Raw genomic sequence first — 25988 nt, 5'->3', positions numbered from 1 at the left:
CGGGCCCGCTCTTGGCCCAGACTTTGCCTGGGCACACGCCTGGGCGTGTCCCACTCTGTGGGAGCCCCTGGCGATTCAAGTATGCGCCTCCGGGCGCTGGAATGCGGCGAAGCGTTGGTGGCAACTGCCACGGCTGAGGCCGGGAGTTGTGGTTCTGCCCCCACCGCCTTCTCCTGTCACAGGGCTGAGCGTGCCACGCTGCAAGAGCCCCTGGCAATTCAAGTATGTGCCCCTGGGCATGGGAATGCAGCGAAGCGTTGGCGGCGACTGCTGAGGCTGGGAGTTGTGGTTCTGCCCACGCCTCCTTCTCCTGTCACAGGGCTGAGCGGGGAAGACTCCAGTCTCATGGTAACTGGGACACATCTGTAGTCTTTCCAATAACTTGCTCACCCAGTACGAGAGGCACTGACATGAATGGTTCTCTAAAGAGCTCCCACAGCCTTAAATATTTCAGTATGCATGTCGCCTTGGACCAGACGAGTTGTTCAGAGTTTAATATTGTTCCCATGATGTACCAACTTTTTTGTGTGGATTGCTGCTGTCATTGATCGGCTGTGCAGCCTTATTTAAAATGATTGCACTTACCCTAAATGTTCTCCAAAACTACACGTGTCTTTCTGGGCGACTTCTTTAACTTCTTGCAATCTAATATCACAAACTACATATGGGCAGGAAAGACACTGAGGGTAGCCTTCAACAAATGTATTCTGCCACCATACAATGGGGTATTGGGGGGGGTTTCTGACATCAGGCGATGTTATCACCCAGCTCAATTGTTGCCAAAAAATGATTGGTGGTTTGCAGACCGGGCAGACTATGCTATGTGGCAGGAGGTCGGGATCACGGGAGTGCCGCATACAGCTCTCACAATTATATAGTTGCAGAGTAACCAGGGATGTGTCTCCGGTCACCAGGATTACTTTGGAATGCTGGCACTGGGCGCTCAGGTAAATTAAATGTCATGGCCGGATTACAAATGCATGGGAAATGGCTGCTTGAGAGCTCCCAGTTAGATGGATTCTCTGGTATCAAAGTGTTCAGTCTATTGCAGTGTAGAGTTTGATCTGCATGAAAGTTCCTAAACCTTGGAGAGTTGGTTCTCCAGAGGGACTTTACTTGCTGCTGCCAGGACCTCCCTAACCAAATTAAGAAAGTGTAATTTCAAGTTCATACTTCGTTTGCCCGCTGTTGAACTCTGGATCCGATCCGGTAGTTGCAGGACCTCTGCCCAGCAGGGTAGAGTCTGTAGAAAGACCTGAGCGTACCCCAGGACACTTTTCCAAAACAATGCGTCAAAGCATTGATGAGGCCTGTGCTTAACACCATACTAGACAGTCTATAAGATACTGGAGGTTATAGGACATCCAGTAAGGGAGTCCACATTGATGCACACCAGGAAAGGACAGCACTAGGCTTGCTCAAGTACATTTTAACATTGCACCTTGGATTGTTGTTAAGCTTACTGTTGTACTCAGTCCAAATAAGTATACTTCACTTTCATCCTGCACGTCTTTCACAGGCGGTCATGGGCGGGGGTGCAGATGAATTGTGGAGGGACTGCTGTGGCGGGCTTGTTTCACTGTTGGAGGTACCAATTTTCCAAACTGGCAACCACTGGAAGCAGGCTGAGCAGCATGGCCTCTCGCATACCTTGTCAGACTTGAACTTGACCTTCAGACAAGACACAGCATGCAGTTCATTCTCTAGGAAACACTTGCTCCATGCTACACAGGTCATATTTTGAGCTTGTCAACCCTTGATGGGGAGGATGAGGAGCACGTGGGGGCGATTTGTGGCCTTCCTCCCTGTTTGACCTGCCATAACTAGATTGGAGTGTGGTGGTGCTAAGTCATGCACATGCATACCTGTATAACGTTTGATAGGGTCTGCCATTTTGCGGGCATTTATCGCACACTCAAACCAAAGTGAATGCATATAGGTCAGCGTGCTTACAGCTAACCAGTTTAAACATTTAAACCTACACAAGCCAAAATACTGTTGCTGCTGTCAGGGCCACTACAGAAATTAAACAAGCAGCGACACAGACTGAGTTCTATGTGGTGGATCATGGCTCAAGGGTACTTTTAAGTTGATAAAAACAATGACCTTAAAGAAATGTTGGAAGAAACAAGCAAGTACCAGTATCTACAATTAGCCATTGAGGCACACAACCAAAATAAATGGAATACTTTCAGGAAGGCACTTAAAACAAGAACCAAAAGGCCAGACAATTTTACAGGCCTTACTTCAAGGAAAGAAAGAACTAACAGCCACTCACGTTTGCATCCTTCTGAAAGGTAGCAAAATTGTCGTACCAAGAGCAATCTGAAGGATCTGGTCAAACTGGCCCACTAAAGTAATATAAGAACAAACTGTCTACTTCCAGTAACTTGTAATTACTCGTAGTTTCCCGTTCTGGGCACAGTCGTTAAGGGTGACTTAAATAATTGCATTTGAAGCCAAGCCACCTTACCGGCTCCACAACAAGCAATAGTAATAGCAGTTAAAAATGGCACAAAAGCAAGCATGGCATTTGCCAGTAGCCTCCTGGCTAACACATCTTAGTCCTCATGGATGATAATGGAGATCTCCATTTGACGAACTTGTAGCTAACGCAAAGGCTAAAGTGAATACAAGGAACTAGATGCAATATTTTCAAGGTTAGACCTAACAATGTTAGTCAAAACAGATAATGAGCCACATTTTGCAGCCAACAAAAAGGGTGTGCATAATCGATTCGCTTTGAACACCAGCGGACTGCCTCTTACTATCCTCAAGCAAATGGGGAAGTGGAGCGCTTTATGCGCACTCTCACAAAGAGACTAAATATTTTACACAATACTGGGGACTACTATAGTGAACCATAATCCATAAATTACCTTTTAAGAGCATTCTACATGTCACCACACTGCCCTTCGAGGATTGCACCTAAACAGCTGTTTGGAAAGACAGTGACCTCTAGAATTGCACATGCAGAAGTGTCTAAAACAAACGAAACAAAGGTGAAAGTGAACAGAGACCACATTATTGGCAACAGGAAGAAACACAAAAAAGCAGTAAGGAGAACAATGAAGGACCATATACATGAGACAAAGGCTTGCTACACAGAAAAGGAAGACTAAGCATGTGTTAGCGGTGCTCTTATGCAATGCCTTTCATGATATACAACAGGAATGGATTGTTACCACGTGTAAACAGATGAACAGAGTCACAACCAACATCTTTCTTCAAAAAGGAAGAGGAAAGCAGAAGAGGCACCAAAGAGCTAAGACTAGCAGAACAAACATGCCACGGCTACTTAACATGGTCAGAGCTGAGTAGAAGAGACACAGAGAATATATTGGAATCACAGGAGGAAGGGAACACACCTCTGGAGAGTGGCCAGACTGATGCCTCAGTCACCAACACATCATCATCAACAGGAGGTGAGTAGGAGACATCAGCCATGGAAACTGCATCTGATATCCAAGTTGAGCTGAGCTACCCACAGAGAACGATGGTCTGGCCAAGACACTGGAATGACTATTGTTTAGTTTCGAACACACACTTAAACTTTGCAACAGATGGTTATAGTTCCTATATGTAGTAGAAGAGGAATTTGAGAGAGCACACCTTTTTCGAATAAAGGTTGCCATGTCAGTAATTCACCAGCATTTATTGTGTACTTTCAGACCAGAGTGAATTGTGTCTTTGTCAGCACACGTCCACCAACCTTCAGGGGGTCCAGCTCAGGTCAAAATGTGAATTATAGCTTCCAAGACAAGAGACGGACCTCACATCCTTTCAGAGTTTTCTTGCATTTTTGGAGTGGGCTGGCTGTGCAGTAGGTTATGTGGATTCCATGACCCAAGGAAAACAGGACAGCAACAATAAGTAGGATGGTGTGGTGAAGAGTTTGATAGATGGTCACATCCACTGCACTGGCTGGCCAGAACCAACAAGCATTGGCATAGCCAATAGGTCTCGCCTTTGGGACCTTATAAGTGTTTAGCCATGCAGCACATTATCACCCACCGGGCAGATTTCTGTAATGGAACTAGTACTTATGTAAAGTGCTTTGATACCTTCATTCGCGCTACATAATGCAAAAAATAAAAAGGAATGAAAGGAGAAGTGCTTGCAGATTTCTGAGGTGGGGGAGCGAAAAAATGCACTCTGTAGAGTTACGTTTTGCCTACCTGCTATAGATGTTTGGTTTTTCTCCACAACAGTTAGGGTAAAATGCTGATTACTAACGGTCTTCTGTTTTGTATAAGCAGAAGCATGAACATCCGGTCAACAAATGGTTAAGCATCACAATGTAGCTATTTACTGAAACCCCACGAGGATCGTTCCCTTCATCCCCAAGACATGAGTGGTCTTTAAGGAGCTTTAACTACTGTAGCAGCTGCTTGTTGCCTTTCTGGGTAGGCTTGTTGGCCGAGGCCCGCTCATTAGACAGTGCTGAAGATTCCGCTGAAAGTAAGATGTCACCGTAATTGATTTTGTTTCGGTTCCTTTGTGTTTTAGAGAAAATGAAAGCATACTCTTGTGGAGGTGGGGTGGAGGGGACGCGCCTTCTAATGAAAGCGGCAAGGTCTGGAAATGAAAACTGTCTCAAAATAGATGGCAGCCTGCGCACCGCCGCTACTGGCTCCTATTATATAATGCCAGTACCAAATTAGAAAGCGAGCCCAGTATAGAAAATCAGGAGCAAAATTGAAAGGAGGCGAAAGGGAGTTATCCCAGTGTGCAAGTGAAGGCGGGGCTGGAGTATGCTGCATCTTGGTGCCAAGTAACAGATGTTTATTGCCAACTGCATGAATGTTACTTAGTCCGTCGGCCTCTAGTAGGATGAAAGGCTGAGCAGATGCGCTGGGGTTCGAACCTGCGGTTGTGAGGTCAAACATAAGATTAATAGGGTGCTTGCCTTAAAGTTAAGATTGCATTATATAATTCCAGTACCAAATCAGAAAGCGAGCACAGTAGAGAAAATCAGGAGCCAAATTGAAAGGAGGCAAAAGTGAGTTATCCCAGTGTGCAAGTGAAGGCAGGGCTGGAGTATGCTGCATCTTTGTGCTGAGTAACCGATGTTTATTGCCAACCAAATTAATGTTAATTAGTCCGTCGGCCTCTAGTAGGATGAAAGGCTGAGCAGACGCGCTGGGGTTCGAACCTGCGGTTGTGAGGTCAAACATAAGATTAATAGGGTGCTTGCCTTAAAGTTCAGATTGCATTATATAATGCCAGTACCAAATCAGAAAGCGAGCACAGTAGAGAAAATCAGGAGCCGTGTGTGTAAGCAGAGGTCCCGCCACCTCTGCCGCCACTGCAAAACACGATTCTGCTGCCTTCCTCCCTTTACAAGTCCACAGCAATGGGCCTAGCATGACAGCGAATGCACAAGTTTCTCATTGCAAGCAGAGCATTGGCAGGGCTGTGCATGTGGCATGTGAAGGGAGGGTTGGTTAAAAAGAATGGCGCGAGAGAGAAGCGGGGGCGAGTGAGCACGACAGCGCAGTGAACACGAACGCGCTAATTAAAAACAGATGGTGACATGACCCCGAACGGATGGCGCCCCTGCTCGTAACCGCAGGCCGTGGGCGAATAAATTTCCTGGGAAAGGTGGAGCATGCACCCGCCTTTGCCCAATTGCGTGCTGTCTTTTTAGAAAGCCCAATAGAAAAAATGCTAAAAAAACAAAACACACGCGCGAGCTTTGAAAAGACCAGAGTGATTCCAAGAGGTCGTTTTGCTAGTGCAGCGCAGCGCAGTGCATGTGCGCTGCGTTAGGCTTGACCTAAAAAGGCCTTACCTACATACATATAGCTTTGTCTAAGGGACAGATGTAACCTAAGTGGCATGTTTAGTCAGCTAGTAATCTGGAGGTAGAAGAACAGCGTATGAGGAGGAGGACAAGATAATCTTTTGTGAAGGTAATATTTTGGAAAAAAATAAATATATATACATATTCACTGAAAAAACCCATAGGTTTCAGGCACGTTATAGTTAGAAATGAGCATCTAAAAAACCTTAGAAATTCACTGAAAAAGCCATAGGTTTTAGGGAAAGTTATAGTTAGTTGGAGATGGCACTCGTACAAAACCCGTGAAATTCCCCCGTTATAGTTAGTGCAGCTATCTATAACTCGCACCCCCGCAATGCACTGCTGATGATGTCACATATTACATCACTCATGACATGGTCAGTGACATCACTGATGACATCTCAAATGACATCACTGATGACATCATCCATGTGAAAATTTCATGCATCTTCTTACACCCTAATATAACTTTTGATACAGACAGCCTTTCTCAAAACCATTGACACTCCAACACCAATAACTACATAACCACTCACTGATTCTTACGTCTACACACACATCCACTCACTCACCTGTACAATAACTCATACTTACGGTCACTCAGTACAGGACTATCATATGCACTCATACACCTATATAGACACTCACACACCGCCACTCATCCATAGAGGTACTCACACACCTAGTCAGTCATGCAAATAATTATTCACACTCCCATTTACTCATCTATACAGTTATACACACACCAGCTCACTTACTCATACAAATACTAGCACATTCTTACGTTCTTATACAATCACTGATACAAGAAAACACTCATCCATGCAGCCACTCTCACAATCACACACTCACTTATAGCCATTTATATACTCTAACACACACATATACTGCGTTTCATATATGTAGTTACTTACAGATGTACCAATGACATATACATTCACTCATTAACACACCCATACACTCACCCACCCATACAGTCCATCACACAAACACTCAGGCACCCATACAGATACTCAGACAAGCAATCAATAACTCATATAGACACTTATGTAGTTATTCACAAACCCATGCAGTCGCTTACACACCAACAGACAGACGGATACAGAGATTCACACAGTTTAGTCACTAACCCATGCATTCAGTAAGATATGTTTAACCACTCACTTATAGAGTCAGTCACGCACCTAGTAAAATATCCATTCAGACACTTATACATCCACTCATTCTTCAATATGAATTTCCCTATATATATATATATTAAACATATTTAAACTTTACAGAAACACACAATCACTGGATGATGTCATCAGTGATGTCATTTGAGATGTCATCAGTGATGTCATGAGTGATGTCACTGACCATGTCATGAGTGATGTAATATGTGACGTCATCAGCAGTGCATTGCGGGGGCGTGAGTTATAGTTAGCTGAACTAACTATAACGGGGGAATTTCACGGGTTTTGTACGAGTGCAATGTCCAACTAACTATAACTTTACCTAAAACCTATGGTTTTTTCAGTGAATTTCTAAGGTTTTTTAAATGCTAATTTCTAACTATAACATGCCTGAAACCTATGGTTTTTTCAGTAAATTTCAAAGGTTTTGCCCCCCACAGGTCTTTTTATTTTAAAAACAAAAGCCCCGGGGGCGGCGGTCCCTGGGGCAGCGGGGGGCCTTCAAGGCCCCCCCACAGATTTAATAACAAGCCCCGGGGGGTGGCAGTCCCCGGGGCTGCGCGGGGGCCATGTGCTCTCCCCCCCCCCCCCCCCCCCCCCCCCGCAAGTATTCATGCTTTGCCCGGGACCTGGCCCACCCGGGGACTCATTTTTTTTTTTTCTGCCGAAATTCGAGCTGGGTGCGCGAATCTCTCCGATTGAGGGGAAAAAAAAAGGCCTAGGGGGTCAGGGTGTTTCTACCCTGCCCCCTTTTCTTGTTTTGCGCCTTTGTTTTCGACGGATGCCAACACTTCCTGGTTTGGAGTGTTGACAGCCAATTAGAATAAAGCTCGTGATCGGGAGGGGGCGCGGATCCACCGCGGCCATAGATATCACTATCTTTATTTCTTAATTTCTCAAAAACTACTGAACGGTTTTAGCAGTACCTTTTTGCCAAATTTGGTGTAATTCCGTTCAGCAGTTTTTGCTATAACTGTGTCTAAACTTTCCTATGGGAGATTGATCTTTTGACCTCTATTTTTTTATTTTCTCAGGAACTACTGATCGGATTTACACCATTTAAAAAAGGTCTCTTTCTGAGCCAAGGGCTACCTTTTTGCAAAATTTGGTGCAATTCCGTTCAGCAGTTCGGGCTGTAGCCTTTTCCAAAATTTCCTATGGGAAATAACATGGAGAAAACACGTTTTGGGACCCCCCTTTTTTCTCGGCCCCCGCTTGACGAATCACCCCCAAACTTTCAGGATAGGAGCTGACCGGAGCGCCCCACCTGTTTTGAAAATTTCGCGAAGATTCGTCATCCGCCGCCAGTAGGTAATATGTAATATATATATATATCATGGTGGTTCAGCTACCAGTGCATCTAAAAATTCATTCATGATTTCCAACACGGAAATGGTTGGGAACAACTAAACCAAATAATGGTACTATCACTCTGCTTTTATATACCCTACCCACACTTTTGATTATGTAAACGAAGCCAGTGTATGGAAGATCCTCGTAGTACTGGTTCTGGATGATAGATTGTTTAAAAACAATACATCCTGAATTATTGATTTAGTCGCATTGGTGAGGCTTTGAGTATGTACTGAATATACTAATTTATTTTCCAGAAGTGAGCCTGGGATGCATGTTGCTACCTTTTCTCTGTTACTTGTACACCATCTAACAAGATGGCCATCTAATCCAGGGATATGGCAGGATTCACCTCGAGTAGGATATAGACATCTAACCTTGTTGCTAAACGCGGATAGTGATGTTCTGATAATCCACACTGTAAGAAGCATACTACAATGTAGCCATTACGCATCTAACATATGGACAAATTTGTTCTGTAGACCAGCCTTTTATTTATTTTTATTTATTTATTTTTTGTCCTCATATAGCAATAATTTGGAGTTGGAGGTGTCGGGGGGCCTGTTTCTCTTTCTATTCCGACCTTCAGGGGCTTCTCCTGGGTCATGTGCGTGGAGAATATCTTCTTCCCCTCAAGCCTCTTTTTGTCCGCTTCCGGTGCAATTCGGTTCTAGGTTGAGCTTGTCATTTTGACTACTCCTTCAAGTTCCCACTTGAATGCTTTTATTTCATTGCATAATCATAGGACCATACAATGCATTTTACCATCTTTAATTTGCGAGATTATGGTTTTCCTAGATGTTCCAGAATTTATTTCTTTTTCCCCTATACCCACTCCTGTCTAGTTTATTTACTCTTTGTACGGACACCACCCACTCTTTATGTGTTGGAGGTGTACATTTTACCCACTTGATACATATCTCTCTTCTTGCTAAAGGTATCACTATAAAGAGAATTTTCTCCTCGTCTTTACTCAGCTTAGTTGTTTCAACCTCGTTCTGACTTATCCCAAAAATAACCAAATCTATACTCGCCTCCACCTGTTGTCCCAGTAATTTAGACAAGGTCTTACCCTTCTCCTTCCAAAATTCCTCGAGTTGGGGGCACTCCCAAAACATGTGTAGGTCATCTGCACCCAGGTCTCTGCACTTAGGGCAACTTCTCTCACCTTGGCCTCTGATCTTAGATAGCCTCTTTGGGGTCCAGTGCGCTCTGTGGATAGTGAATAAGTGGTTCTGTGTCATTAACTCGACCCATTTTGTGATATTGTTTTCCCTCGGGGGATTTGCTAGTCTATCTTTTAGACAGTCCGGGGTTCCTGGGGAATCCCAAATGGGCGCATATGTGCTATAGTATGGTATTTTGAGTGTCCTTCGCATTTGGTACCAGAGTGTTGCTGCCGCCTTCAAGGTTTTTTGTTATTTTCTTAAAGTACTTGGGGTGACCAAATTTATATAAGTAGTGGCTTCCTTCCTTGTTGACTGCCGCCTTCAAGTGGTCAGGATATAGATCAAAACTTTCTAGAAGTTTCCTAATGTTTTTAAATTGAAACACTATATTGTAGGATGTCTGGGGTAGCAATCCCTCCTTGTGCCTTGTTCCTTCTTATCTTTTTCCAGGCTATCTTTGCCCCTTTTGCAGCCCAGATAAAGCTGCTTAGTTCTCCTTGCAGTTTTTTTGTCTGGTCGATGCTGAATTCCAGTGGAATAGTGCTGAACAGGTTAGTGAATTTTGAGAGAATAGCCATTTTAATAATATTCGATCTTCCCATAAAAGACAGCGGGAGACCCCCCCCCCCATACTTCTAGCAATTTCCTTACTTGTTTATGAATTCGCTCGAAATTTAGACTTGCAAATTCCTTTATATCCACTGTGAGATCTATACCCAAGTATTTTATTTTATGTTTTACTCTTGGATCTTGAATTGTTGTTCCACTCTAAGATTTCTGTTTTTGCTTGATTTACTAAGTACCCTGATACCATTCCATATATTTCTAAAATTTGTTCAATTTTTGGGAGAGAGACCTCTAGATTGCTAGCAAACACCATCAGGTCATCCGCAAAACAGGCAACCTTCTTCTCCCAACCCTGATGTTTGAACTGTATTATTCCCTTCTCTTCTCTTATTAATTCCGCTAGTGGCTATATGTACAGGTCAAACAATAGGGGGGATAACGGTCACCCCTGCCTAGTTCCCCTTTTTATCATTATATTTTCCGTTAACATTCCGTTCACTAGAACCTTTGCTGAGGGGCTTTTGTATATCTGTTTAATTGCGCTCTGAAAGGTATCTCCCAAATTAAATTTAGCTAAAGTTGCATTTAAAAAGGGCCAGCTCACCCTATAGAATGATTTAGCGGCGTCCAGGGTTAAATTGATAATGGGATTGCGTGATGTGTTGCTAAATCGATTGCTGTTATAAGCTCATGCTTAAGTTCTTGTATGTACCTTCTTCTGATAAAACTTGTTTGATTTGTGTGTACCATTGAGCCCGCAATCTTTCCAAGTCTTTTCGCTAAAATTTGTGCATAAACCTTGTAGTCGGCATTTAAAAGTGAAATTGGCCTGTAGGATCCGCTTTTAGTGGGGTTTTTCCCTGGTTTAAGTATGACAGTAACAGTTGCATCATTCCAGGAGGCTGGAAGAGTCCCTTTCCCTATGAATACTTCATTTAGAAGTTCTGTTAGGGGAGTGGCCAATACCTCTCGCAGATGTATGTATAGCTCGTTTGGGAGTACATCCGAGCCTGCCACCTTACTTATTTTATTAGACTTTTCAAGATTTCTAGTACTTCCTCCCTGCGAATATGGTCTTTTTCTGTGGTATACTGTTTGTCTTCTTTCTGTAGCTTTACTATCCTATTACGTGTTGCCTCTGTTTTTAATTTCCACGCTAGTAGTTTCCCACATCCTTCCCCGTACTCGTAGTGTGATAAATTGCTTGCCTCCCATTTGTCTTTTACTATTGTTTCTAGAAAGTCTGCCAGATCGGTTTTTTTCAGCATTCTCTTCTCTTCAATACTGTTTCTTTCTTGCTCAGTAATAGTGTTTTGTTAAGTTCTACCTCCAGGGATATTATCTCTTTTTCTAGTTCTGGGATCTTATTCTTTTTTTTAATTTGTTTTTATATGCAGCGAGACTGGCTATTTTTCCCCTGATAAAGACCTTATAGGTTTCCCAGGCAATTTGTTTTGTAGTTTCTTCTTTGTTTATTCGGAAGAACTCCTCAGTATCTTTTGTTAATGCTTCTGTGCAGATTTCGTCTAAAAAGATGCCTCTATCTGCTGTCCATCTAGGGGTAGGCACAAGAAAATTTAATTTGAGGTGCAAAATCACTGCGGAGTGGTCCGACAAGTGTGCTGGTAAATGTTCTACGCCCCGCGTAGAGTTGAATAGACCCCGATCTATTAGAAAGTAGTCTTTTCTTGATGCATGCCCCAGTCTCTTGTTTTGCAGCGTGAATTTATTGGTCTTATCTCCTTTTTCCCTCCATATATCCATGATCCCTAGGTCTTTAATACAAAGGTTCACCCACTCCCTCATTTTGGGTAGGTTTAGGCCGTTCTTGGTTGGAAATCTGACCAGCCTGTTAACACTATGTCCATAGGGCAGTTGAATCTTAAAAATAATTGCTTTATTAAGGTCTGTCCACTGTATGGCGCTGGTTGCTAAATTTAAAGTTGCCCATCTTGCTTCTGAAATTCTTACCCTCAAAATGGCTCCTGGGTGTAATTGAGAACTGCTACAGTGTAGAAGTAAACATGGAAGTAAATCCGCTATGCCATGTTGGCATGGCGATCTGTTGTTACTTATGTAATAACTTTTGATAGATCCTGAAAGGGAGGCCTGTCCTCACCGATAACATACCTAATTATTCCTTCACATTAGGATTTGTCAGTCTATGGGGATGTTTAAGGGCTTTCTCTATTTGGTACCACTATGATTTACATAGTTGACCTGGAAAGAAAGGATGATGGTGGCAATGGCTTAGGACAAGGAACCCTCAATTTTCTCCTATGATGGCATTTCCACTGGTTCCATGTCCGCTAAAAGAGCTCTTGATGTGGAAGAGACTGCTGCTCCACCATTGGGCATCACTATAATTTACATGATTGATCTGAGCAGAAAGGACAATGGTGGTAGGGGTGTGTGGGCAGGTCGGCAAACATTGCAACAGATTACGAAGGTTGGTCCAAGAGTGTCTAGTTTATCCTAATTAAACCTCCAACACCCAACAGCAAATTTACGGCCCCTGAAGATTAAAGATCCAGTTGGAGTGAGCCTGGGTGGCAGCGTTGCTCTACAGCAACCCTGGCTTTGCTTAACATGAGACAGTGGCACAGTTTAGAGTTTTGGCCTACTATACGGTTCTAACCCCCAAGTTACCCTGTGGTTGATTTTATGGGAGTCTAATAAAAAGTTCTTGGAGGAGGAACTTGGATCCTCAGTGAGAGAGGTGGTGGACGCCGCACTTGCCAAGAGGAAGAGGAACATCCCTTCAGAGGAGAATTGTTTCTCCTTTTGTGATGTGGATCCTCCTCCTACCTCAGAAACCCAGAAAAGGGGAAAGGCGTCCCAGAAAAGGAAGCACATTGAGAAGGTGCAAAACCACGCTTACGGTGCAGGTAGCCTGTGCGCTACAATAGAAATTGGGGCTCATAGCAGCACAAGAGGAAGAGGCCCCCTTTATGGGGCCCAGAGAAAGGTTGCCCATAGCATCATGTTTAGAAAAAGTGTCCATGGCACAAAGGAGTTGTGGGACAGTAAAAGTTCCTCTGTGGAGTAGTAAAATATAGATCATGATGATATGGAATGGGACAAATATGTGTTTGACCTGGAGGAAAGCTCTTATCTTTTGGGAATTTTAAATGATTTGGAAAAGGCTTCTACCTCTACTGAGGTAAAGGATCCCTTTGGGGGAGAAACGTTTAAACCTTCCATGATGAAATATCGGAGTAGTGCGTAATGGTGGGCACTAGATCATGTTACTAAGATTTTTTAAAGCTTTGGGTCAGGAAGTCCTTGAACAAAGAGACCTGTAACCTGCTTTGGGCTGAGTTCCTTAGACCCACTACTGGTGAAAAGATTTGCATTATTCCTAACCTGGACCCTGAGCTCATAACATTTTTGTTTAAATTTGGCAAAGACCCCAAAAAGGGGATCGAGAAGGCCCTAAAACAATGTCAGGACAAGGTCCTTGATATGCTGTGTCCTTTCACCCACATTGTTGATATGGCTGAGAAGGTCAGGAACGAAAATGTCAGGGTAAATGTAGACCTGTTGCGAGTTTGGGCACAACATGCCAATTGTATGCTGGTAAACGCTGAGGTGAGCCTAATCAAAGAAAGGAGAAAGGCAGTCCCAATGAGGATGAATACCAAGCTGGACGATTTGTCCACTATAGAGGATATGGGGAACCCTAATGAGCTTATTTTGGGCGAGAACTTTGTTAAGCCCTTAGGCAAATATGTATCAACCTTTATTGCCTTCAGTAAGGCACAATCAATATGCAAAGTCTTCGGCTCAAGGGCTGCATTTGGACGGGCTGACAGGAGGGGACTGGCTGTCAGCCAAGAGTCAATCGGGGCCAATATTACACCCACGATACAAGAAGCTACAAAAAGTACAGTAGGGGTTACTGCCCCAACACAAACTTCTACCCTCAGAGAGGGAGAAATTTGAGATTCCGTGGTGAAAGATCGAGGCCTCTGGGCACCGGATCTCAAGGTGAGCTCTTTTGGTTCTTCCCAGGTAAAGGCTGGGGGAAGGTTGAGGTTCTTCATCCACAATTGGGAAAGAATTACAGGAGATGGCTGGGTTTTAGTAACTGTTGCTGCTTTCAGAATAGAGTTCTTGGAGACACCAGTACAAGTCAGGCAGCAAAAGGATTTGGCCTAGGACACAGAGAAGATGGATCTGATAGACACAGAGGTGGCCCAAATGCTAGAGAAATGGGCTTAGATTCATGTTGCAGGTCCAGAAGAGAGAGTTTTATGAGTAGGACAAAGGGTGGCATCCTATTATAATGTAAGGGATTTGAAAAGATTTATGGTCTACAGGCACCTCAAGATGGAAGGGATCCATCTATTAAACATTTCACAGACAAAAACGATTGGCTGGTGAAGTTAGACCTAAAGGATGCATACTTTACGATACCCAAGGTAAAGGACTGTCTTTTTTTAATTATTTTTTTTAAATGTTTTTTTTTATCCTCATTACACCATGGTTACTGCAATCTGGGCCGTGTCGGGAAATGAGACACCCTTGGTCCTTCTATGGTCCAAGCAGTTACAACTAGCACCTTCCACGGCGCCCAACTGTCCTTCTTAGAAGAACACGGGGGAAGCGGCATAACCTACTTACCCCCCCAATCCATGGCTTGATGTAATCATTGGACTGAGTTTCCGAATTAGATTTCTAAGTTTGTTATCCTTTCAATTCAGCCAGTTGAAAAAGGGCTCCCACACTTCAGCCGGAGTATTTTTATCTCTTTTTATATCAAATCTACATGTCCATTTAACCACATTCATCCAGGTTATTGCATTGGGAGGTTGGGGATCTAACCAATATTTACAAATTTCCCTTCTAGCTAGAAGGATTAAATAAAACAACCCCCTCTGTTTAAATCTTAAGGCCTGTTGAGTTACATAGTCCACTCCTAAGAGCACCAGCGTTCCTGTTAAGATTATATTTTCTCCTAGAATATCCCTTATATTATTTTCCACTGAGCTCCAGTAGTCCTTTAATCCTGGGCATGTAAAAAAGACATGTAGGTCATTTGCCTTGAGATGGTTACACCTTTTACATCTTGGCACCGGCTGTTGCACAAATTTTGATAATCTATGTGGTGTCCAATATAGCCTATGCATGACAAAGAAGTGGTGTCTTAAGATTCGCTGGAGTAACAATGTCGTATAGGAGTTTGACTGAGTCCGACCACAAAACCTTCATGCTTCCCTCCTGCAACACCCCTGTCCAGACCTCAGATGGATCTTGAGTTTTTTCCTCCTCCGCCTCCAAATATCTGTACCACTTTGCTGCTACTTTAGCTTTCTGTGAGGGGTCGTGTATTAAAGTCTCAAATTCCCAGTTAAATGCCAGTCCCCCTTTTTTTAAAGATCTTCTAAGTTTTTTCCAAGACAACCGTACTCACCGGGATGCCCAAATAAATCTAGAAATCTTTCCTTGGATTTTCGTAATTTCTTCTTTTGTGAAGCTGAGTGGTATACCGTTAAAAAGGTAAGTTAGTTTTGGTAGGACTGACATTTTAATCAAGTTGACCCTCCCATATATAGACAGTGGCAGATTTTTCCACCTGGCCAAATTCCTGTCTATTTCCTTCATAACAAGCTTTAGATTTACCCGGGAATCTCGTCAATCTTCTCTACAATTGATATCCCTAAATATTTCATCTCCGGGGAAACTCTGCCACCCCATCCGTCCATATTCCAACACATTACTTCAGTTTTTTCAAAGGACTGTCAGAGATACTTACACTTCAGATGGTGGGTTGTTCTTTACCTGTTCCTTTGCCCCCCTTTTGGCTGTCCTCAGCTCTGTGGTGTTTCACCAAGGTGACGCATCCCGTGGTAACCTTTCTCTGAGAAAAGGGCTTCCGGTTAATAATTTACTTGGACGGTATTTTCCTCATGTCCCAGGACAGGCTAGAGATTCTAAAACACTTGGCATGAACAATCGAACCTTTGTCGAGTTTAGCTTTCATAGTAAATACAGAAAAGTCTGTCATGGTCCCCTCTCAGATTCGAATTCTTGGGATTTCAGGTAGATACTCTATTATCCCTAATGTTTCTCCCACAGAGGAAGGTGATGGAGATTAGAGCAGTTTTGTCAAAGGAGACGATCATCTTAAAAGATCTTGCCAGAGTTTTGGGGCTTCTGTTATCGTCCATTCAGGCCATCTCCCCGGGTCCTTTGCATTACAGGGGGCTTCAGTGATTGAAAGCTTTGGGTCAGAGAAAAGGCTTGTGATATGGAGACTCTCTTCCTCTATCAGTAGGTGCCCGAAAGGATCTAGAATGGGGGATTCGGAATCTAGAGGCTTGGAATGGCAAGGCCATCTTTGGGAATATTCCCGACCTGGTACTGGAATCGGATGCCAGCAATTTAGGTTGAAGAGCTCGTTTGAACGGCTTATAAACAGACAGAAGATGGTCCAAGAGGGAACAGTTATTTCATATAAATTGTTTAGAGATGTTTGCAGGGTTGATTGTCTTGATGAGCTTCAAAGAGTCGTTGACTAACACCAGACACTGAATCTTTTACACAATTTTACAGCAGTATAATACATAAACCGCTTGGGTGGTTCAAGATCACGGCGTAGGCAGACCTCGTGAAATGAATTTAGTAATTTTGTTGGGATCACAATATTGTGTTGAGACTAGAGTTTATTCCAGGCCTCTAAAATGTGAGGACCGGTTGGAATTCCATGTGCCTCAGAGACTTCAGCGATTGGAATTTGAATCCAGAGGTTTTCAGTCTCATTCAAGGGCAGTGGGGTCTGGTTCAAGTAGACTTGTTTGCGAGCAGGCTGACCTACTAGGTACCGAGGTATTTCAGTTAGAGGCTGGATCCTGAGGAAATGGTAGTAGACACCTTTCTGCAGGATTTGGGAAGGAAGGGAGGTTATGCCTTTCCCCCCTTCTCCATGATTTAGAGACTATTGATGAAAGTAAGTCTTGAAGATTGCAGCATTTTTCTGGTGACGCCCTTGTGGAGGTCACAAGTTTGGTTCCCAGGGGTGATGGGGCTCGCAATGGCTACACCCCGTTTGGTCCCAATATCTTTGGGTCTTCTGATGGATTCAGAGGAAGAAGAGCATCCTGTGGTTCTAGAAGGGAACATTAACCTTCTTGTTTGAAATATTTCAGGGGTACTAGCAGATATTCAGACCTTTCAACAAAAGCTAAAGACCTATTGGATGAATCTTGGGCCTCAGGAGCTTAGAAGGTACACAGGTGTTTGGAAGAAGTGGTGTAGTTGGTACTTGGAAAGGGATTTTGATCCTGTGGAAGCTCCTGTAGCTGAGGTAGCTAATTGACTAGCAGATTTGTACAATTCAGGGCTCACATATAGGACTATTAACTGTTATAGATCAACTATTTCTGCTGGACATGCTTTAGTTAATAATTTTGCGATTGGAAGTGACACTATGATAAGAAGAGTAATGAAGGGCATAAGAAGTCTCTTTGGGACATCAGCTTAATTTTTAAGTTATTTGCTTCATGGCCAGGAATTAACTACCTTTCTCTTAAACAAATCTTCTTGAAACTAGCTACTTTGCTTTGTTTGATTTTATTTAGAAAGTTTTCTGATGTTAAGTCGTTGGAAGTCTCAAATAAATGTAATTCTCCTGAGGAGATGCACTTTGACAATTGGGAAAGAACAAAAAACTAACCCCGGACGGAGCTAGCGTAGTACCACTATGCAAAGTTGCACGGAGTTGGGAAAAAACTGTGGAACTCCGCTCCACGCCTTCACCCCCCAATAAATAAATATAATTTATAAATGAAAAAAACACTCACCTCTGCTGTGGCGTCTCCGGGCTGCCCCCCTCCTCCTCGCTGTGGTCTCTCCCGCAAACCCCTACTTCGGACGGACGTCTTGCAAGAACTGCGCATGCCCGCACGAGCTTGCATGCGCAGTCTACCTGTCCTGGCTGTAATTTCTAACACAATGTATTAAACTCTACTATAACATCATCTGACTAAGGTGTGTGTGGCAATTGGTCAGAATTGAGCAAGACGCTTTGATACATTTCACTTACCCAGCTTGGGACAAGACATGCGCTAGTTGCTTCTATCATCCTGATTACTGGAAATGCATCTAATCATGTTGTCCGAAATAACCACTGGATGTGTCCGCTCCTGCTTCTTAATGCTTTTTGTACATTTGGGAGTTTGATTTTTCCAGGTGGCTGGAGAATAAGGGTGGACTCAGAATCCCACATGTAGTGGAACACAGCAGCTACAGGCTGATAATAGGTATTCTACTCATAAACTGAGATGCTGAGCAGTTACAAAATGAACCACAGTGCCTCTCACTGTAGCTGATCCTGTGAGCAGTGTCTTTTATCCTAACATTTCTTATCTTAGGATTCTATTTCTTGGAGAAGCTTAGTAGCTAGGATTTAAGCCAGAAAATGGATGTCAATGTGGAATTTCCAAAATTCCAAGTGCCTTGGCTTTGTGCTATCTTGTTTGCTCACAATCCACGCTATTACCTTAATCATGTATTACAGGTTTTGATTGCAGTACTTATGTGGTTTTGAGTGCTGCATTATTTTCTGCTTCAGATGTTACTCTTTATGTTCTTTGGGTTTTGTATGCTTACATCCCATGTATTCTACTGCTGTCAGGGTGTGCTAATGATGTTGTATTGTTTGATCACATTGTTTCCTTTGGTGATGTTGCCGCTTTGTTATGGGATTTTATTAGTATGTATGTATGCATATGATATTTCTATAGCGTGAACTTAGCCAAAAGGGAGCAGTGCTCTGTACATGGTCAAAGACAAACATAATGTCAACGAGCAATAGGGGAGGTTGCAGACAGTTTATGCATTTGATGTAGTGTTCTTTGAAGAGGCGAGTCTTCAGCTCTGTCCTAAATTGGAGCAGCTTTGGGGTGATCCTGATGGTTACAGGGAGTTCACTTTCATGGTGCTTTTTAAAATACTTTTAAGGTGGTTTGCCTGTTATGATGTTTGTTCGTACCGACCACTGTTATCTCAGATTTGTGTTGCTGTTTTGATTAAATTCCTTGATGTTCTCTTCGCTTTGAGGTACATGCTTTGATCATAGCTCATCATCTGATTTGGGTTTTGTGTGGTTTCTACATTTATCCTTGTCTCTGTGCCCTGGGTTTTGTGTTGTTTGGCCACTTACCTCCCCAATGCTCTTTGTGATGTGTAATAGTGAACACCTGCCTGATGGTAATAGCACTTGATCACACTCTGTCGTCATGTTGCGTTTGTTAACACTTCTCTGATGCTATGGCACCTTGACCATCCTCTCTCTGGCAGGTTTTGTCCCACAACTTGTACACGGTGCTGTGTATACCACATGACCCTGTGGCATTGGAGGAGCACTTCCAGGATGATGACGATGGGCCAGTGTCCAGCCAAGGTTACATGCCATATCTGAACAAGTACATCCTTGATAAGGTAAGCTCCCTTGCAGGCCCCCTACACCAACCCAATAGTAAGGCCCTAGCAGGCATAGCTCAAACCCTCGCTAGCAAGAAAGTTGAGCAGCATATGGCAACAACACTGAAGGTAAAAGCATAATTTTTTTATTTAAAAAACTATTAGAAAAAAGTCAATGCTATCACCAAAATCATTCATAATGGACCTATTTTTAAGGTTTTCATGATACTTGGGTACCATGGTAAGTAAAGACAATGCTTAAAGGCATAAGAGAGTTAAAGAGACCCCTCTTCTATCTCTCACTGTTATTCATTTCTTCATTTTTCTTTACAGTTTTGTACATGATAGAGCACTTGGGGTGCTCCCCTGGTTCTCCTGCTGTTATCAAGATAGAATTGTATTACTCTTATAGACTTAAGGAGGCCTGGGGAGAAACTGTGGATACGCCATCTGTTTTTAAATGACTTGCAATTAACTTTTTTGAATCATTTTTCTCTTTACCTCAATCATGTTTCCAGAACTTTACATTGATCTAATAATATTTGAAAAATTATTTATTTTTTATATTGTCAATTTTTATGGGCTATTCTACCCCAGAACTTGCTGTGGTGCTTAGCTCTGATAATGTCTTTCTCAGTATCTTTCCTGCTTCTCTCTTTCGATCTGTGTCAGTTGCGTACTCTGCCTTTATCTCTCTTGGCACTTGTATGAGCTCATTGGGTCTTTTACAAAGGACCAGATACTAACAGAATGATTCTAGGTATCTTTTAGGTTGTGTATGAGTTTTTCTTTTGTTCTGAAATCCTTGTATTGGTGCTAAGTTATAACAAGTATGTTTTCGCTAAGACTTGCTTTCAGCCTTCATTTCTGTGGTCTTTTTCACACACTCTTTGCTTGTGTGGCTGTTGCGGTGTTTCCAGAGGTGGGTGTGTAGATTATATGTATATTGGCTGTATGTTGGTCACTTCTCTGATGCTTCTCTTTGTGGCTGAGTGCCCTGTCCACTGTGTACTGTGTCCTCCTGGATGTGAGTCTCGTGTTGTCTCCCTGTTGCCTTCTCCTTCATATGAGGACGCTACTCACAGCTCTATTACTCACACCTGGATGTGAGTAGCCCACTGACTCTCCCAGTGCTTCCTGCTACAGGTGATTGAAGGCACATTTGTGAAGGAAAACTTTGACGAACTCTGCTGGACCTTATCTGCCAAGAAGAACTACAAGACGGATCACAATGGCCACCGACTCCTGTCCCAGCAAGATGCCTTCCGCCTGTGGTGTCTCTTCAACTTCCTGTCAGAAGACAAGTACCCTTTGGTGATGGTGCCCGATGAGGTAGGCTTTCTGTGTTTTTAGTGCTGGCTCCTGATTAAACCAAGGGCCAGTCCCGTTAGTACTCACAGCACAGGCAAAGCTCTCCGGGCGTGAATCTCCACACAGCTCATATTCAGTTTTTCAAACTTCGTTCTGGAGACAGGGTTTCAAGAGGCTCAGATGTTCAAAACAGAACTTCACAGGTCCATGGCATAATATGGTGCTAGGCTCTCCCCCTATCCAGATGAATGTAGCCAGCACTGTGCTATTTAAAAGGTGGTGCTGCTCGTTCTCTTTACTTCTTTATATGCGGAGTACTGTCCGTGCCATGGTTAGACAGCACTCGCTAGTGACCTGGTAATTGCATTAGAGTACCCTGGCCCAGCTTCATTGGAAGTGAAGGCGGGTACCGCTTGTAATATTTGCCAGTGTTGACATCAGTAATGGTCCAGCCTGAGATAATATTTTGGTAAGAAAAAAACTCTTTAATACTTAAGTATATAGTACAGTAACAGTAAAGCGCGTTTGAAGGAATCTGGGGGTTCTTACAGTAACTGCTCTTATAGGAATTGCTCCAAAGAGTATTCACAATAGAGTGTTGGTTTTTGCAATCAATGAGATGAATGGGTCACTGATGATCCACCGCTCAGTGCTATCCTCAGTCAGTGGCTTCTGTCTGCCATTCTTTCACTCTTGCGCAACATAGGAATGAATGGGATAATGCTTTTTAGTCGCCGATTGATAGGATATTACCCCACTAGTAGTTTACGGGCCATTCTTATGCTGTGGGACTTTCAACATCATCATTGATTTAGTGTTAAAATAGCCATCTAAGTTAACAGCATTGCATTGCACCATAATTTGAAGCATTTTGTTAAAAAGGATAAAAATACTTCAAATGTGTTCAGAAAGGTTATAGTATAAAACTCCCCAGTGAGTATTTCAATAAAGCAAAAATAAAGAGCAAAAGACTCTTCATACGTATGCCCAGTGGCAAACGCATTGGCCAAATTATTGTGTCCCATTCCCTATTATTCCGGTCCCCTCATTGCAAAGTACTGGAAGCAGTCACTGTTTTCATAAGGACACATTGATGGAGCAGAAGAAGAAATGGTTGTCTACCTCTTGGTACAAGCTTCTGCGCCCTCATGAGGGAGAGGGGAGACAGCCTAGTCAATTAGCATGGTCCCTAACCATGAACAGAGTGAAAGCATTCGCATAATGTGACAAACACTTTACCTAAATAGGGCTCAAATATTCACTGGAATTTAGCCCAATTATAAGACTGTGGTCTTTAAACTTTCATTTGACAAAACCCCCACCCTCCCACTTAAATACATTTTTGGGGGAACCTAAAATGATATAATATGTTCTCATAGTTATCAAGTAAAATCTTAAATATTGCATACAAGCTAAAACATTTCTTCCAGGAAAAAAGCAAAACCGATGACATTTTGTAGTGATGCTCAATTTATCCCAATAAATATGTACAATAAAAGCATTGCCAAGATGCCCAACATTTCAAGTTAGATTGCAAGTGAGGATTTTCATCTTGAAACAAAATGCCAAATCTGCATCATATGTGGCTTCTGTTTGTTGAATAAATGTAGTATGTGATTAAAACTGTGTTGCAAGTGAAGGGGACAAAACTTCGAATGGATTTTGTGGTACAGTTAAGGAGGGCGTAGATAGGTCAAGAATTTTTTCCAACATTTAATGTCAGCTGTTACCTTGTATTTTGTCACATTTAACCACTTAATACTTCAAACCTTGCAATGATGTTCAGTTTTCCTTTTATAAGTACATTTTGTAAAGTCCCGAAATAAGCTATGAATACAGAGGAGCAAACCTCTATTTTCATTATGGGGATATTCAAAGCCTCCTTCTAGGAAGGCGTAATGCTCCCTTGTTTCATGTCTGCATATTCAGGTGCTTACAGAATGATTCTAGAGCAAAGGGTGCAGTCCTGATTTCATCAAAACTAGGAGTTCTAGATGGTTCTTTTTGGGGCAACGTTCCCTGTGTAGTCACTTACAGTGTGGAAATGTAAGCCTGACAGTAATCTCTCCCAAAAGTGCTATCTTCAGCCATAAATCGACTAAACAACACTCTGGACGATTGGGTTTAGATACATCAGTTTGCACAATGGCAATCCCATCAGTAGCGTTGCAAGGATGCTATAGGTCCTGGTGCAAGCAAGCAAGGAAAATGCCCTCTTTGACTGCTGTTGAGGTAATAAGACATCAATTATTAGGGCTTGCTCAATGTATCCCTCAGAGCTCTGGGCCCCGGTGCCACTGCACCTACTGCACCAGTGGTAGCTACACTCCTGAATTCCACAACCGAAACTCCATAACATAATTCTCAAATTGTGATAGCCACGCTTATTGTTAATTCAGCATGTAAGACCTAGGTTTAGCACTAGTAGTACTGGCAGCCCTACGACAAAGACAGGAACAGTGTTTTCCTAACAATTCATGAAAACATTAGGGCATCAGATGAGCCAACCAATAGCAGCTCAGAATCAGTCTCGTAAACATCAAGCAGGTAAGTTGTGACATTTTTAAACCTCCCCCCTTCAAGGAGGAAACTTTCAACAACCTCAAGTAAAGAACTTACCGGTTTGTATTATCGGTCTTCTATTTGTATGGTCAAGAACCATGCCTAATGTGTGTTCTACATTGACATCGCTGAGTACAATGAGGGTAGTTTGGCTGATCTATGTGGCACAGTCTACTTACACATTTGCATCAAGTGGCTAAAGGTAGCTGGCGATTGTCCATCTATTTTGCAATGACACATCTTTTATGATCCCCAGACCTGCAAAAGATGTGACTATCCAAAGAATTTATGGGATAGGCTAATTGTTTTTTCCTGTTGTAATGTTTTTCTGGATGGAAATGATAATAAAATGTCTTCGAAAGGTAAACGCTAATAGGGCTGGTTCCCAAAGATTTTTTTTATGAGTAGCTGTGTTATAGTACTCCTACTCTTGAATTCTGGGAGCAAGCGTCTAATACTATTGGCTTACTCCGGGTAATTCAGAGGTAAGCCAGGAGTACTCTAAGAGTAGGATCCAGGAAAATCTTTGTGAAATGGGCCCAAAATGCTGTGTTATGCAGCATGCAACAAGACCGCCTAATGGAGTGGGTGGGGGGGGGACGTTTTTTTATAGCAGCGCTTCATATCCGGAAAGAGAAGATTGCAAAGCGTATTTCAGGCTCAAATGTTATCCAAAACTTGGTAGGTTAGCTTTTAAATGCAGGATTTTCAGTCTTTCACATTAAAATGCAGCTGGACGTGTTAGCTGCTCGGGTAATAAAAAACACGCACCCTGTTATAGAAATAATACAATGATTTCTATACTGAGACGGAATGTACAGGAAGCAATTTTACGTTCATTGGTTGATGCCACAAATGGTGTTTGCCAAATTAAATTGGATGCTAACTGCATGAAACCTTTTTGGAGATGTCTCATCCCGGAGATCTTCTCAACGGGAGCCTTTACGTTAACACCCCAGGGACAATAATGTATGTATGTCTGTTTGTATGTGGTGCTTGTGTAATGTGAACCTAGCCAATCGGCTGCGGAGCGCCGTTCAGTGGCATTGTGATGTAGTGTTCTTTAAAGAGGTGAGACTTCCAAGAGATGGCTCCTCCGCAGTGGCGCCCCACTGACTCAGAGCCAGCAGGTGAGAAATAAAACTATGTTCTATCATTGTTTGATTTTTCATTTGACGGCTCTGAGCCAGCGTGTGCAGGTAGGGGCGCGGTTAGGGCATGGGAGGGGGGAGGAGGAGTGCTATGTGCTCTTCTAAGCACATAGGTGTGTTTGGCCGGCCGTTTCAGGCTGGCAAAACACACATGCGCACTTAGGTTTCTCCAACCCAGCTGTATTGTACAGCCTGGCTGGAGAAACTGCACAGACTCCCTGTCCTGAGCAGAGCATCTCTTCAGCCCACTCAGGTCAATCCCCACATTGCTTTCATAGCATGAGAGCAGCGTGGGGATTGCACAAGGAATATTTTCCAGTGTATGCTGGGAGCCTGGGACCAGGAAGAGCACACGGAGGTGTAAAGAAATGTAGGAGGCAGATCCAGCAGCACAGGACCCTGGCCCGTCCCTCCCGAGACTGAGTAGTGTGAGTGAGTCAGTCAGTCTTTATTTCGACTTGTTGTCATAAAAGACAAATTTAAAAACACATTTCATCATCAAATAAAAAAAAAAAAAAAGGACAGTTCATCATCAGGTATATCCGTTAGAGCTACACATTTGAGTTATACACAAAAAGCATGACTCTGAAACTAAAAACAACAGGATTTAAGTTCACTACATAAATGGTATTCCTACTCGACCAAATAGGAAAATAAATAACTATCTTCCATAAAAACACACTAAAACTATAAAAAAGTTCCACAATTGTACTGGGTTTACTTTAGGGCGACTGGAGAGCTTTCAGTTTCCCAACTCTTATTGTCCACATCCATTTCAGAAATTTTGCTAAAGCTATCCCTATTGTTTCAGAGCAGTCGGTTTGAAATATTCTCAGTGCCGTAATCCCCGTCATAATACCCTTTTGAATGCAAACTGCTCTTATCCATTTATGACGGGGGGCCTTATATTCTGGGCAAATAAACAAAACATGGGCTATGGTTTCCGGGTATGTTATGCAGAAAGGGCACATTTGGTCACTTTTACTAGATGCCCATTTACAGGTGACCATATTCAGTGGGAGAGTACCTACCCTAAACTGATGGAATAATTTCCTATCATGAGGCATTGTAATCAGATCCCAGTACATCTCATACCCAGGAGTATGTTTCAGCTCCAAAAAAGCCTTAGTATACGATGGAGCAGTGTGTGACTGAAACTCCTCCTGGGATATGAATGACCAGTAGGCCTCTTAACTGTTTGGTAGGAAATAATGTCCCCTGAGGATTATCCCAAAGATCCCCCAAACCTAGAGACTTAAGGAGAGTTTTAACCTTTCTAAACCATAGAATTTTACCCCCAGAATCCATATCACGCGTTTCCAGGAGTGCTAACGCATAGTGATTCAATTCTGGGGTTACCCACAGTCTTCTCCAGTAAGCAACTGGTCTAAATCTACAAATATTTTCTAGACTCTGACATCCCAAATCCATGCGCAGAGGTACGAGTGGTGTAGAATGTGGGAGCCCT

At 42.9% G+C, this 25988-nt stretch overlaps 1 protein-coding gene across 7 annotated transcripts in view; it reads left to right on the top strand.

Annotated features, from left to right (window-relative positions):
* DEF6 (DEF6 guanine nucleotide exchange factor) overlaps positions 1-25988 on the top strand; it is an 849237-nt gene that overhangs the window by 384727 nt on the left and 438522 nt on the right. For all 7 annotated transcript variants that reach the window (XM_085651111.1, XM_085651116.1, XM_085651114.1 and 4 more), the window contains 2 exons: positions 19374-19514; positions 20643-20828. In XM_085651111.1, coding sequence (XP_085507237.1) covers positions 19374-19514; positions 20643-20828 — 327 coding nt within the window. The remainder of the gene's footprint in view (positions 1-19373; positions 19515-20642; positions 20829-25988) is intronic.

The sequence above is a fragment of the Triturus cristatus genome, chromosome 1_1 (genome assembly GCF_964204655.1).
Source record: "Triturus cristatus chromosome 1_1, aTriCri1.1, whole genome shotgun sequence".
Taxonomy (NCBI): domain Eukaryota; kingdom Metazoa; phylum Chordata; class Amphibia; order Caudata; family Salamandridae; genus Triturus; species Triturus cristatus.
This window is presented reverse-complemented; position numbering and strand designations above follow the sequence as displayed.